This window comes from Protopterus annectens, chromosome 2.part1 (assembly GCF_019279795.1).
Source record: "Protopterus annectens isolate FY-2018-M chromosome 2.part1, PAN1.0, whole genome shotgun sequence".
Lineage (NCBI taxonomy): Eukaryota > Metazoa > Chordata > Ceratodontiformes > Protopteridae > Protopterus > Protopterus annectens.
In genome coordinates, this window is record NC_056729.1 from 1,364,863,999 (window position 1) to 1,364,879,405 (window position 15,407).

A 15,407-nucleotide genomic window follows, 5' to 3' on the forward strand; every position below is an offset into this window, starting at 1 on the left:
AGGAGAACCTTCAGGCTTCAATAAGCCCCTTAAGATGAGCTTATTTCTGCGCTCCTGCAGGACTCTTGGGCTAAAAGCATGAAAGATGGAACAAGAGTCCTGCAGGTGCAGAGGGCCCAAACAATACACACAATAAGTGTGACCGTCTGTCAGAGACATCTTCTGACAGCACGAGTCACACTTCTTGAATCCCAATATCTTGGTATCCTTAGACATGATACCACAGGAACGGGACAACAAAGTCTAACAAGTATACAAACACACACACAACACTTGACAGACACTCTTACAGTTACTACAATAAAACAAAATTCCACACACACACCTAGTAAAGTAACCTGTATAAACCTACTGTACAAACTACTGTAAAAAGGGGGAGATAAAGGCCTAACCACCTTAAGGGTGGAAAAAGAGTAGGAAAACTACTAATAATGGGTGGGAAGACTAGTCGGGTGACTACTAACATTACTAGAAAAAAATCTAGGAAAAAATATCAATCGAAAACTAACTATAATTATAAAAAATTCTAAATACGACCTGGAGCCGGTGAAAACGCAACCTCGTAGCTGAAGCGGCAAACGAGATCTGGGTATATGACGCCTAGCATTATGGGACACAGCATAGCCTCAAGCCGGTAAAAATAGGTATCGAGCTTTAGTATTAGGCCAAGTCGGAGTCGAGGATCGGCTCCGAACCCATCCAGCAAGAATGAAGGCGAGATTGACAACTTAACATGGAAGAGCTACTCGCTAATGTCAGTACCAACATTAAATTATTAGAAAATCGATTACTTCAAGGTAAAAGGAAGAAACTCAAAAGAGACTTCCTAGATTTTCAAAGAGGGAATGTCTTCGCTTGGCCACAGGAGCCAAGAAGAACTAATGACACCAACCATCCACCATCTACAGCTAACAGAAGGAGCAATGAGCCAATGGGAAGAGTAGAGAGGGGCATACCTTTGAATAACCACATCTCAGACGTGACGGGGATTCCAAATACAACGCCGGGAAATACACAAGTAGATCAAACAATCACAACTGCAAACACTACAAGTGTTATATCAGGTACAACACAAACAGGAGAGACGACGTTGATGGCTAGTAGCACTAATATTATTGAAAATGAAGGACAATGACGACACCTTCACAACACATCAATAACTAATAACCCCAGTACTTCTAGGGCTATGACACAAGATGTTTGCAGAAAATAATTTAATGGAATTAATGAGAGGGCAATAACGAACTCGAACAGTGATTTTTGCCCTTCCCTTTACCGATACAAGTACAACAAAGAGTTCCCTGGTCACCAATGAATGGACCAAAGAAATGCAAACTACCAGAAGACCATCTGGAGTTTCAACGAAAAATTCTACAACCTGTAAGTCAGACTTAATAATTAATATTTCTCACCATGTACTAACTGAAACAGAAAAAAGTCTTTTGAATAAAGGGCTCTCATTTATACCAGCCAAAAATGTTGATAATATTGAGCATGTCATAGATTTAAAAATGTTTACTAGGAATTTAAATCTTAGAATGATGTTTGATAATGGTAACAGCAACGCTTCTGCTGGTTTTAAAAAACCTTCAGTGTTTATGCCACAAACACATCCCTTGGTTGAGGCTTTTGAGAAAGCGATGGAAAGAGATTTAAAGGAATTGTATAATAATAAGAACATGAAACATGATTTTTACAATCTTAACAAAGAAGAGGAGAAGGCACTTAAAGAACTGCAATCAAATAATGACATAGTCATAAGGGGAGCAGATAAGGGTGGGGCTACAGTCATTTTAGATACATCTGCGTATAAGGAGAAGATTCTAGATCTATTAGCAGATATGGAAGCATACTGTGAGATAGATTTAATGAAGTTAAATAAGATCATTAACAATGTACAGGATGAATCTGTTTTTATGTAATGTGATTGATTTTGATTTATACAAATATTTTTTAGTAGAAAAACCGACAGTACCAACTTTTAGAGGCCTACCCAAAGTCCATAAAGATACCATGAATCCACCGTTGAGGCCTATAGTGTCAAGCAAGGGATGGCTCACTGAAGCTATATCTATATATTTAGAGAAAAAGTTGAAGAAAGTTGTGGAAAAAGCAGAAACAATAGTTAAAGATACTCAACAGTTTGTTATGAGCCTTTCAGAATATACAATATTAGAGAAAAATAGAGAAATCAGTTTCATGGTAACCTTGGATGTGAATTCTCTGTTTACCTCGATTCCCAATGACATAGGCATAGAATACATGAGGTTATTCTTAATAGAAGAAAATATACCAAGAGATTTAATAATTAAATGTGCCATGCTGATAGACATTGTCTTTAATAATAATGTTTTTGTTTATGATGATCGATATTTTCTAAAAAAAGGGGAGTAGTCATGGGTACCCCATGTGCTAACTCGTATGCGAATATCGTAATGGCATACTGGGAACATGCATAAGTACTAAGGAGTGAATACAAGGGGAATATTCTGTTATATAAATGGTTTGTAGATGATTTTTTTTTATTGTGGAAAGGAGAGGAAACTAGACTCCATGAATTTACTGAATATATAAATGGAACCACAAATTTTCTATCATTGACAGGTAAATGGTCAGCAGTAAAAATAGAGTTTTTAGATGTTTTCATTATAAAGGAAGATGACACCATACAAACACAGCTATATAGGAAAGAATGTAGGAATAATTCCATACTACATCGTACCAGTATGCACCCCCCCCCCCCCGATAAGCAATAAGAGCATCTAGACTTATCAGCAAAGAATCCAAATTTCATGAAACAACTGGGACAATGTATGGAGAGTTTGAAGAAAGGGGTTACAGAGAAGAAGAAATAAACCATTTATTTAAAGATAATACTGTGAAGAGAACTTCTACAGGGAAACCATACATACATCTTAGACATCATGAGGTCAATACACTAGATAAAGAAGGAAAAGCAGTATGTATGAACAAACCGGTAATATCTTTTACTAATAATAAGAAGAAGATTAAAGAAATGTTTGCAAAAAATTGGAATATATTAACTGTAGATGAGAAACTATGTACAATGGTAGGAGATTATCCCAGATTCACCTACAGAAACACTAAATCATTGAAACGTATGTTATGTTATGAAAATAGTGAGAAGAAATCATCCAGATCCATCAGAAAAAGGGACTTTCGCATGCAGAAGTTGTAATCCATGCCCTTTTATGTTGAATGATTACAAATTCATCCACACAAGACACAGGAAAGGAATATGAGTTTAGTATTTATGCCGATTGTAAAACACGAGATCTGATTTATCTTGCTACCTGCATTAAATGTAATTCGTTCCATATAGGCATGACCAATAGAACTTTAAGGGAATGTGTGAGAGAGCACATATATGCAGTAAATAAGGAGGACGAGAATAATGCGTTAGCAAAGCATATTATGAATAATGGCACTACACATGGCTTTAGGTTCATGGTATTAGAGCAGATATATAGGAATGTTAGGTTAGGCAATTATAAGAATCATACTGAACAAAGAGAAATGAGGTGGATATTGAGACTACAGGCGGACAGAGGTTGTGATTCTCACACTCAATGACAGGGTCTCCTTAAGGCAATTTCTAGCAGCCAGGAATCTCAAACATTAATGATTTCTCTACCCAGAGATAGGTTAAGAATTAAGGTTATGTCCACCAGTTATCTTGCATTCCTATAACATCATTCAGTAGTTTTAGAGTTCAAGTTAGATAACATTTCTTTTCACATCTGCTTTTGTATACATGATTCACATAAATTATGTTTTGATATATTTTAGACGTATATAGATGTCTTCTGATCAAGATTTTGCAATAGAGCTAAGATATATTTTCAGTTATTTGATATTTTTAAAGATGCAATTTCATGTTTTTTAGATGTATATTTTATATCTATATTTTTCAACAGACCAATATGTTCCATATACGGTTTTATATAAGATCTATTTTTTATATATATTTCCACATTGATATATATATGCATTTTAAATATTAATATGAAATTAATCTATTTGTTTGTATTTATATTTCTTATATTCAATACACTGAAAGATTTTATAAACCGTGAATATGGGACAAACGAAAGACAGTCACAGCATGGTTTTATTTATTTAATATTCATGAGGCTGTAATATGATTGGTTTGTCAATGAAACAATACGGTATTTAAAGATAATTAATGGTTTGAGCAGTTAACAGTCTGATGAAGCATTCTACTTGAATGTGAAAGAGCTTACTGGATGTATTCTTGTTCGTTTTTATTACCTTACAACAAATAAAGGGTCAGCTTCTTATGGTCGTGGTGGCTACCTCATTCAGCTTTGTTTTCCTGAGATTTACTTGTATTTGCTGCATTTGAGGAGCTTTACCCTTGTTTGAGGATTTTGCTTAAGGTAACCTAAAACATACTTCATCTAAATGTAATATGAAGAACCCACTTCATCTAATGCATATTTTATCAAAATGTAGAGCGACTATTATAAACTCATATAAGGGAGGGGTGTAGATACAAAGCCCCCCACTTCCCTGAAATACATTACTCATGTTGCTTTTATTTGGCATGGCTTCTCTTTTCTTGTCTTCAGTCATTATTATTATTTTCTGTAGTTTTACAAAGTATAGGCTGAGGTTAGGCTAACTGTGTATATGATGATATTTTAAAGTAAGTTGTGTTTAGGTAAAATATGCAGTAAATATATATATATATATATATATATATATATATATATATATATATGTATATATATATATATATATATATATACATACACACACACACATATATATATATATACATACACACACACACGTACCGAGTAGATAATTATTCAGTTTTTGTGAAGAAAATGAAGTAACTAGAGAAGTCCCCATGCAATCAGGGGAAAACATGCAAATTCAACAGTCACTGAGTAATGGGAACAGCTAGTGGTAGTCAAGAGTGAACCCTAAACCATACGTTTAGGAGGCAGAGATTTTATCACTGAGCCATCATCATATCCATCTTCTTATATGTTCATAAAAAACATAAGTTTAAGAGGTGAGATTTTACCACCAAGCCATCATCATATCCATCTTCTTATATGTTCATAAATGTGCACTAAGCTAATGATTACTGGGGCCTTTTTAGGCCTAGCCATGCATCCCAATCTCTGATAAGTTCTGGTATCCTTAGTAGGGGCTTGGGAGATTAGACATTTACTTATGTTCATTCGAGGCATCTACCTGGGATCCCATAAGGGTTTTTGTATACCCCTGGGCAGAGCCTGAAATAAGCACACTGGGATCAGTGTTCTGCTATAGTAAGAACACATATATAAGCAAGCAAATGGACAAGCAATCCCACCCTACTCCCTGCTGTGACACACTCAACCATCAATACCTTACAAGACAGAAGGTACAACTAAATGTTTCTTTCCCTTGTCTTCAGGTGGCAGGGCTACAAGTATGATACTCAGCACAGTGTTACATGACTAAACACAGCTCTTCAACAGCTATTTACATTTTAACAAAGGAAATATTCAATGATATGGAAAAAGGACACTTTGCTGGCTCAATCTTTGTGGACTTAAAAACATCATTTCAGGCAGTCATATACAGTATCCTACTACAAAAACTGAAACATTGTGGCTTCTCAGTTGATGTCAGTAACTGATTCTCAGACTACCTAATCAAAAGAATATTTACTGGTACTTCCCATAACATACAAACTGATGGTTACAACAGCAGTGCTCCAACAGTCAGTTCTGAGCCACTTGCTGTTCTCACATTTGATAAATAATCTTCCCTGACACCTACTAAATGTAAATTGCTTATCATATGTAGATGACATAAACACTAAAGGCAGTCACTGCTGAACAGAGCTTAACACCTGCTAGAAACTGATTCAGCTCTATTTTGAAACGGTCTCCAAAAGCAAGCTGTTTTAAATGCTAAAAAGTCTATAATGCTGCAGGTTTGGCCTGCAAAAATACGTACCTAGACCTAGCTACTGTCCTTGAATAACCCTCTAGGACCACATATATATGTGGAATATAAGCAAGGGTACTTATGGCTTGTATCAGCTCATAGCTTTCCATACACAAGTAGAAATGCAATTACATAGGGTACAGATCCATTTAAAAGTAGCTTACAAAATCTAATAACTATTTAGTATAGAAGCTCATCAAGCTGTTGCCATTAATGCTTTAATGCTTTCATGCTAGGTTTGGAGTACGCTTGCTCCAGTTATACTTCTGATTTCCTTGTAAAACTCAATCGTTCTCCAAGAGGAAAATAAACTCTTATGATTTGTTCACTTAAGTTCTCCTGCTGAATATCACTGTGCAGCAATAAGGAAGGTCAACTGCTCACCAAATACTGTCTAAGCTTTATGTTATACATAATTTTCAAACTAATACACTACTACTACCCTCCATTAAGGAGCAAGCTCCAGTTCAGGAGTAGATCTTACTCATTTAGACACCAAGAAAATACACTGCTTTACCAACCTTCATTTACACTATCACACCAGATAGTTTGTTCTCAAAAATACCTCCAGCAAGATGGTTCAAGTTACCTGAAACCATTACACATGCAAGCAATCTTGTTAAAAACACAACTTTTTAAAATTCACCTGCTGAAGAAAATAAATGTGCATGTTTTGAAAAACCTGGTTGAAAAGTATAATGTAATGCAAATAAACACATTAATGCTATCTAAATAACACATTAAACAAATAATTCCATTAATACTACTTGAATGACAATACATTATGCAAATAAATCCATTAATGCTACTTGCTTGTAGCTATGCTTCAAAAATGAAAATTATCTTACATAGATAAAAAAAGGATTAAAAAATAGAGGCTTAGTACAATGCAACCACTGTAATCAATACTTTCTAATTTTAGGCTACAATATATGCAAAATTAATCATTCATTTATCACTTGTACTGTTAAAATGTAGGAAGAATTTGCAAACCATGTTTCATTTATGATGATTGCTTTCAATTAGTGGTACTAGTTTACTTATTATACTATGTTTAATTTATGATGATTGCTTTCAATTAGTGGGACTAGTTTAACAACACCCTGTAAACTATGCGTGTACTAATTTGATTGCTATATCTAGATTTAATTGTCCTAAATCATAATAATCTGAATAGCCTTAAGTGTCCTCAAAGCAGTGCACCTACATGGTTTACAAATGCAAATATATAAAAAAAAAAGTTGCATGGACAGATAGAAAAATAAATAAATCAACAAAACGCACATGCTTTTACTCCAAACAATAGAAATAATGCCAACACAGGTCTTGGGTTGTGAAACAGAGGTAGAAAAGAGCATATTGATGGCATATGATTTTTATGTACTGAATGTGAGAAATATTCTATGACAGTCAGGACAAGAAAATGTGCAAGCAGAAAAGAGCTGGTGTGTCTATCAGCTAGGCATGCTTTCCCAGTCCAGTACGTGATGTCACAACATTTGCTGATAAGGAAAAAGTATGATGTCTCATGTGTGGGAACTAAACAGAAAAATGTCTCAATATAGTAAGTCCCAAAGAAGAATTATTCAATTGCATACCCACTATGGAGGACTTCTTGCATCAGATCCAGACATTTTGCTGACAGCAGAAAAGGAAGCAAGTGTCACAGGCATTAGTCATATGGTCGGAAGAAAAATCTATAATACAGTTAACTGTTGTAGCTGTACAGAATAGCTACAGCACATGATGTTATATTCTTCCTGCACCTTCAGGTATAAAACTGAGACATACAGCTATTTAAGCACTGCTGAGTTTCTCCTGTGAAAATACAGTTTTGTAAAATCTTACCATAACAGTGGATGTCCTTCTCTTCACTGTTGCAGTATTCCTTACACAAGGGACCCCTTCCAAGGGCAGCCCAACTTCCAGCCAGTATACCAAAGCCTTTGGAATTTAAGGACATTGTACACCACACACATGCTCCTAGCTCACAGTGCAGGGCATAACAGTGAAATACGGCTGTACCTATCTCAGAACTGAATAGCCCCAGAAGAAACAACAGTCCAAGGAGCAAAGGAGGAACACGGGCATCCAGAAGTAATAAAACAAAAAGAGGTAAAGAAAAGGAAGGAGAAGGGAAGGAGCGAATATTGCAACAGTGAAGGGAAGGATATCTATTGTTATGTTAAGATTTTATACAACTGTACTATGCCCTTCCATGTCACAGTTTCAGTGTTCTTTACTCAAGGTAGCGTACAAAAGCTCAAGAAGAAACTTGGGAGGAGGAAGGCATTTCCCATGAAAAAGAGTAACAGGAAATGGCCAAGAAGAAATAGTTTGCTTAGAAACAACCAAACCTAGAGACCTCAGATGAAAGGAAATAAAAAGTTGCTCAGATTTATGAATGGCTTTAGTTTTATCTAAATAATATCCAAGTTGTCTGTGCAAATCCAAGTGTGAAGAACTTTCTCACTAGCAGACTGTGGAGAAGGGAAAAAGTGGTCAAATAAGTAGACTGATTAAAAGAAAACTCATTAACCACCTTGGGCATAAAAGAAGGATTAGAACAAAGAGACACTCTGTCCCTATGAAAAAGTAAAAAAGGAGGGACAGCCATAAGGGCCTGAAGCTCAGACACCCATCTAGCTGAACTAAGGACCAAAAGAACAGTCTTCCAAGTAACATGCTGTAAGGAAGCTGAAGCTGCAGGCTCAAAAGGAGCCTGAGCCAATTTTTCAAGAACAAAATTAAGGTCCCATGAAAAAAGATTAGGCTTCCAGGAATGCCTAATATGAAGGACGCCTTTAAGAAATTTTTTACCTCAAATCTAGAAGACAAAGGAGGAGTCAAAGGCAGACAAGCAGAAATAGCTGAAAGATGAGTTTTAACTGAACAGTATACCAACCCAGCATGGAACAATTCACACATATAAGACAGAACCAAAGGAACTTCCACAGAAAGTGAATCCAGGTTATGAGCAACACACCAAACAGAAAATCTCTTCCATTTGGACAAATAAAATTTCCTGGTAACAGATTTCCTGATCTCCTGCAGAATTTGAAGCATGTCCTCAGAATAAAAATGTGCCTAAAAGGGATCAAAATCCTATCACCCACAGTGTCAGGTGAAGAGTGGACAACTGAGGATGTCTGAAAGACCCCTTGTTTTGTGTGAGTAGGTCTAACCTATGTGGTAACTTGTGGTGACTGATATTTGCTAGGCGCAGAAGAAGAATGAACCAATTCTGTCTAGGGAAAAAAGGGAGTCGGCAACAAGATTCTGGAAGAGTCCTGTTCTAACTTGAACAGGACCCTCTGTATGAGAGGAAGGGGAGGGTAGGCATAAAGAAACACCCCCTTTCAAGAAAAGGGGTGTCTACCTTTTACACCAGAGGATGTGGGACTCTGGTGCAAAAGAGGGGAAGTTGTCTTTTCAGAGGAGAGGCAAAAAGATCTACCTGAGGAGTACCCACTGGTGGACAATGTCCAACAAACATCTCTTTTGAAGCATCCACTCGTGACTCTGTTATTGAACTGCTCAGATAGCCTGCCACAAGGTTCTGTTCTGAAAAAATATAAACAGCCTGAACAGTCACCTGATACTGGACAGCCAGATCCCAAATCTGAAGAGCTAATCTACACAAAAGGCAGGACCATGTACCCCCTTGCTTGTTGATGTACCACATCACTGTGGTGTTGTCATCTGTAAAGAGTTTGAGAGGCCCTGGAAGAAGCAGATTATGGAAGGTTGGAAGAGCAAGAAAGAGAACTCTCATCTCTTTGAAGGTGATATGCTCTACCCTCTGATGAAGGGACCAAAGGCCCTGAACCTTTACAGGGCCGAAAGAAGCCCCCACCCTGATCTGAGGCATCCAAAAAAAGTTCCTGAGAGAGGAGTTGAAAAGGAAGGTCTGGCTTGAGAGACAGCTGATGAATCCACCACTGAACCCCCAGCTTGAGGCATGGAAGAAGAGGAACTAGAAAGTCCAAAGGATGGGAATGCTGAAGCCATAATGACTTTAGGAATCACTGTAGTTTTCTCATATGGAGCACAGCTACAGGAACCATACGAATGGTGAAAGCCATCTAACTAAGACTTGAGGAAGAAGGGACTAAAAAAATGCAATTAGAGTCAAAGCCTTGGAAGGCAGGAGGGATGCCAGCATAGAGTCTGCACCGAGAAAAACATGATCCTGAGAAGGAGTCAGGAAGGATTTCAGGAAATTTACTGTAAACTCTACACTTTGCAAGAGGCAAATAGCATAATGGAGGTGCTGAAGCAGAATCTCTGAACAGGAAGCCAGCATGAGCAGTTTGTCCAGGTAAGGAAAAATCTGCATCCCTCTCATCCTGCAAAAGGCAATCACAGTAGCAAGGCATTTGGTGAAGACCCTTGGGGCAGTAGACAGGTCAAAAGACAAAGCAGAGAACTGAAAATGCAAGGAAGAAACAGAGAAATGCAATTACTTCCTGAAACAGGGATGAATAGGAATGTGGAAATAGGTATCCTTGAGATCCAGAAAGATTAGGAAAGGCTGAGGTAAAAGAGTAAACACGGCTGAAGGGACAGCATTCAAAAGGAAGGAACCTTTAGAAAGGTGTTGAGTGGAGAAAGATCCAGAATGAGTCTCCAGGTACCTTCTTTCCTAGGAACCAGAAACATTCTGGAATAAAACCCCTTCCCCCTTTGAGAAGCACATATTGTTTGGATAGTACCCTAAGAAAAAAGGCTCTGACGTACATCTGGAAAAAAGAGTAGCTGTTCTGGAGGAGATTGAGGAATGCCCAAAAAAAGGAAGAAGGGATTTCCACACCATAAAATACCCCTGATGAATAACTGAGAGAACCCAAGAATCCTGAATGATCCTTAACCAATTGTGAAGAGAGAGGGAAAGATGAAGAAATAGAGGAACCTGACTTTTAGGAGGGAGGGAAGAAGGTAGTCAGACAGAACCTGGCTTGTCTGGAGAAGGAGGCTCCTGAGACGTAGGCGTCTAAGTAGACTTGGCAGAAGGAGTGCTCCTAGTACCCTTTTTAACTTTGGGAGGATGATGAGATGGTCTATATACAAAGGCAGGCTTAGGAGGATAATTTATTTATATTTGGGAACAGGTAAAACAAAAATATGTTTCAATTTCTGCAGGGCCTTACCTTTCTCCTGCACATACTTAAAAAGCTAAGGAGCTGCAGAACCAGAGAAATTTTTATTGTCAAAAGCAGCATCCATCAATTTAGCCTTAATATCATTAGGCAAAGGTTAGAAGCAAATGAAAGAATAACATCTTAATGGACAATCAAAGGCAGAAGCTCTAGAAGAAGCATAAGCTGTATCAGGATTACATTTAATAGAATGACAGGCCACTTGAGAAAATGAGCCCAGCAAAAGGAGGGCTAAAGCCTTGCTCTCAGAGTCAAGAAGGTCAGAAATAACCTGAAAAGCCTGAAAGAGAAGAGCTAAAGCATACCTGGTCACATATGGGTCTGCTAATTATTAGCCCGAAAGGTCAAGGTAGCAGCACTGTGCACCTTTTTGCCCAGTCCTTCTACAGCCATACTATCCTTGTCAGAAGGAAGTAATTTAATGCAAGGCAACAGTTTGGAAGGTTTGTCTGAAGAAACAGAAGCAACAGAGGGGTCAGCAGAAGGACATTTGTCAAAAAACACAATCATTAAGCACCTTATAAAACCTATTGGGTTTTTAGAGGCTGGGATCTAAGAATCAGGAGCCTGAGAAGCTGCTGAAAAAGTGTCCGGCAAGGACAAGGGGGAAAGCAGAATGCTTCTGTAGAAGTTCATAATACCTCTTCTGGACATCAGAAACCTGGGTAAAGTCGCATTTAAAAAAACATCATTCAAGATATAGTATCCCCAAAGGAAAGTTCTTCAAAGAGAGAATCTGGACTCAGAACCATATTCTAATGGAGAAGGAATCTGAGAGGAATACACTAAAAACTGTTCTCCAGAGTCCAAGTCCTCATCAGAAGAGTTATGCTCCCTAGACCTCTTAAGAGAAGTAGAAGACTAAGCGGGGGGTGGGGTGGGGGGGGGGCAGATACAGAAACTCCCTGGGGGGGGGTGCAAGGCCATGAGTGCATTAAATAACCCCTGTTTGAAGTCCTGCCATTCACACAGAGGATCCTTAGGAGCAGAGGAAATATGTTTTGTTTTCTGCTTCATTTTCAAAGGGACGTCAACCTTAAAGATCTTAGGTTAGGACCCTTGCTGACACTCAGTCAACTTAGTAGGACTCTTCTCCCTAACAAGAATCTTCTGTGGAACATCCCTCAATCCCTCAGATATGATCAGCCACAGTTCCCACTCAACATCTGTAATGGACATCTGCACAGCCTCAGAGGACGTGAGAAACCAGATCCATTCCTGCCTCTGAGGCGGTCGCAACACAGGAATCCAATGGAATAACCAGACGATCCTCCAGCCTTTCACCAGCCTCAAGAAAGATGTTCAGGGGAGGTGGTACAGCAGCCGAAGCTCACCTTTTTTGGTCTTCTTGGCAGATGGCTAACCCCCAGGCCAGGACAATTCTGCCATTGCACCTTGCGCCAATAATTTAAGACATTGGTTCTCAAGATAGAGAGATATGGAGGAGAGATAACTATGAAGAGTCTTCAGGACAAATCCTTGACAAATTGGGCATGATGTATGATCGTGAGAAGCACCCATGCAAAAGTAACACTGCTCGTGACAGTCCTTATGGTGAATCCGTCTCTCACACTGAAATTTTCCCTTTCTAGATGACATGTAACCTCACAACAAAAGTAAAGAAATCAAAGATAAGAAGAAAAAGCCCTGGCAGGGCACTTATTTGAAATGGCTTGGTAATCAGCAGATGAAGAAGTGTTCATATAGATGATCAAAGATGGCATTTGGACTGGGGGCAAAGAAGTTCTGAGGTATGCATGCCTGTACATCACCTTAATATGCTACACAATGAGCAGGAAGCTAACATGTGGCAAACAATGTCCTTAAATTCATAAGACTTTGGAATACTGCCCGGACATCGGGCGACCCTTGGCAGGAGACCCCTTGAGTAAAGAATAATGCAACAATGACATGGAAGGACATCACTGGCTACCAGCCACATATGTCACATGGTACAGATTGCTTGCACTAAGGCACAAGCTTATTCCATGGAAATTTATCTTTTTTAGATTGATACTAGCTATTTTTCACTTGGTTCGATGCAATTACACCTTGTAGCTAATCTCAAGGGCTTCTAAACACAGCCTGCATATAAAAGCTTTTCATACATTCTGATAATTGTCACTGTTGCTTACAAGTCGCATGTTAAATATGCTGCATGCATACCCCTTCCAAGAAGACCTCAATGAAAGCAAATTTAAATCAACTAAATACCTGAGGAGTACGGCAGAAAATCTTGATCATTCCTGACATCCCAGTGGAGATTTTGGTGATAAAGATCCTGGAAATAGTCACTTAGTGTTGCATACTGCACTGTGACTCCAAAAAAGTCAGAAAACTTGTTGATGTAATCTATCAGTGGATCCATGTTCTCAAACTGAACGGATGCATTAAAGAACTGTTTATCACAACCCTAAAATGTGAAAAAATAAACTATTAGAATATATGGAACAGTAGTAAAAAGTTAGATTGTTAAAAAATAGAATAAATCCATATTTAGTGATCATTAATTAACAATTTAATAATCCTGAAGTGTACAATTAACTAACATATTCACTATGTTTGTTTGTCTTTTCGGCTTTTCCCGGTTAGGGGTCGCCACAGCGGAACTTCCGTCCGCTAATGATTGGCAGTAGACTTTATATGGTGCCGAGTTGCCAGCCCGACGCCCAACCTTCAGCAAAGGCACGCCCATTCACGCATGTCTTTTGGAGACCACTCGACCGCAGGGAGGACAAGCAGACTCGACACAGAAAGCACTCCAGCCATGAATCGAACAGGAGAACCTCTTGCTGTGAGGCAACAATGCTATCGCTATACCACCGCAGCTTAGCAAACTAAATCCAGGTCTAGCTGGAAAATCAAGTCACCATGGTCAGACCGCAGGCATAAACAGATTATACAACAGAAGTAAAAAAATTCTTGTCTAGAAGCAAGTGTGAGGGTGCACAACACAGAAAAAAATCCCTCATTAGTCTCAACAGGCAAATCAAGGATCTAGTCAATTCCACAAAGGCTACATACGACACTAAACTAGCCTCCTAAGCAAAGGATAACCACAGAGCATTGTTTAGTTATTTCTGAAATCTTAAGAGAGACACTCAACAATATGCTGAGTTGGCTACAGATTGCACTACCTATACCCAGCCAGAAGAAACAGTAAACCTGCCGGCCAATAAATTCAATTCATATTTCACCCCTCATTACCTCCGGTAACTCCCCATGAAATACCCCCTACTATTCCTTTGCCTGCTATCATAAAAGAACAGGTCATCACGGCACTCTCTAAAGACAAACAAGGCATCAGTGGGCCCTGATGGAATCCCAGGGTGCCTACTAAATAGCTTGAAACATGACCTAGCAGACCCACTTGGATTACTATTTAACTACAGTCTCAGGGCTTTGTCCCCAGTAGAGTGGAGGACAGAAACAGTTATCCCTCTGCAAAAAGGGGGACCATCAATGGATCCAGGAAACAACAGACCCATGAGCCTGCCTAGCGTCATATGCAAAGCTATGGAAAGGATAATCCTGGACCTGATTAACAATGACAATGGAAATCTCCAGACTCTAGACCCAACCCACTTTGGTTTTATCAATGGCAGGTCCTTGTCTGCTCAGTCTGGTGGATTTCTTTGAGATGGTCACCAAGGCCATTGATGAGGTTAAGACAGTGCACACCACCTACAATGACCTAGCCAGGGCTTTTGACACAATACCTACTCGAATATTATAAACACACAAAACTGGACATAAACCTCTGTGTCACCAGATGGACTGTCAAATAGCTCTATCTAAAAAAACATATAAATGCAGTGGAAACACGCCACTATATCTTCCTTTTATTTTTGGCATAATATGCATCTTTTTATGGAAATAATATAAAAATATAAAACAATAAAATGACAAAGTAAAAATCCAGTAAACACATCAGACAAAATGTTTCCCTTGGCACTACTTCCAATACTTGAAAGGTTTGTGAGCCAAGGTGACGGAGTTTTAGGGAATACAGTGTTCTACCAGACTTTCATGTTGTCATTTTATTACTAATAATTTTATTTACAACCTTCATTTCAAATCGATTCATCAGCTTAAAGGACAGCACTCACATGAGTCACAGAGTGCCTTTTCTTCCATTTATTCCAAATGTTCTACACGAAGAAAACACTATTAAAGTATTATCATTATTTTTTTTTTTTTTGCCTGAACCTGGTTTTGCAGTTTCTCTGTGCACCATTTGGTGTGAAATCATAC

At 38.4% G+C, this 15,407-nt stretch overlaps 1 protein-coding gene across 1 annotated transcript in view; it reads right to left on the bottom strand.

Moving 5' to 3' along the window:
- MAN2B2 (mannosidase alpha class 2B member 2) overlaps nucleotides 1-15,407 on the bottom strand; it is a 943,157-nt gene that overhangs the window by 520,072 nt on the left and 407,678 nt on the right. Inside the window, exon 7 of the mRNA XM_044062827.1 lies at nucleotides 13,368-13,566. Within this exon, the coding sequence (XP_043918762.1) occupies nucleotides 13,368-13,566 (199 nt within the window). The remainder of the gene's footprint in view (nucleotides 1-13,367; nucleotides 13,567-15,407) is intronic.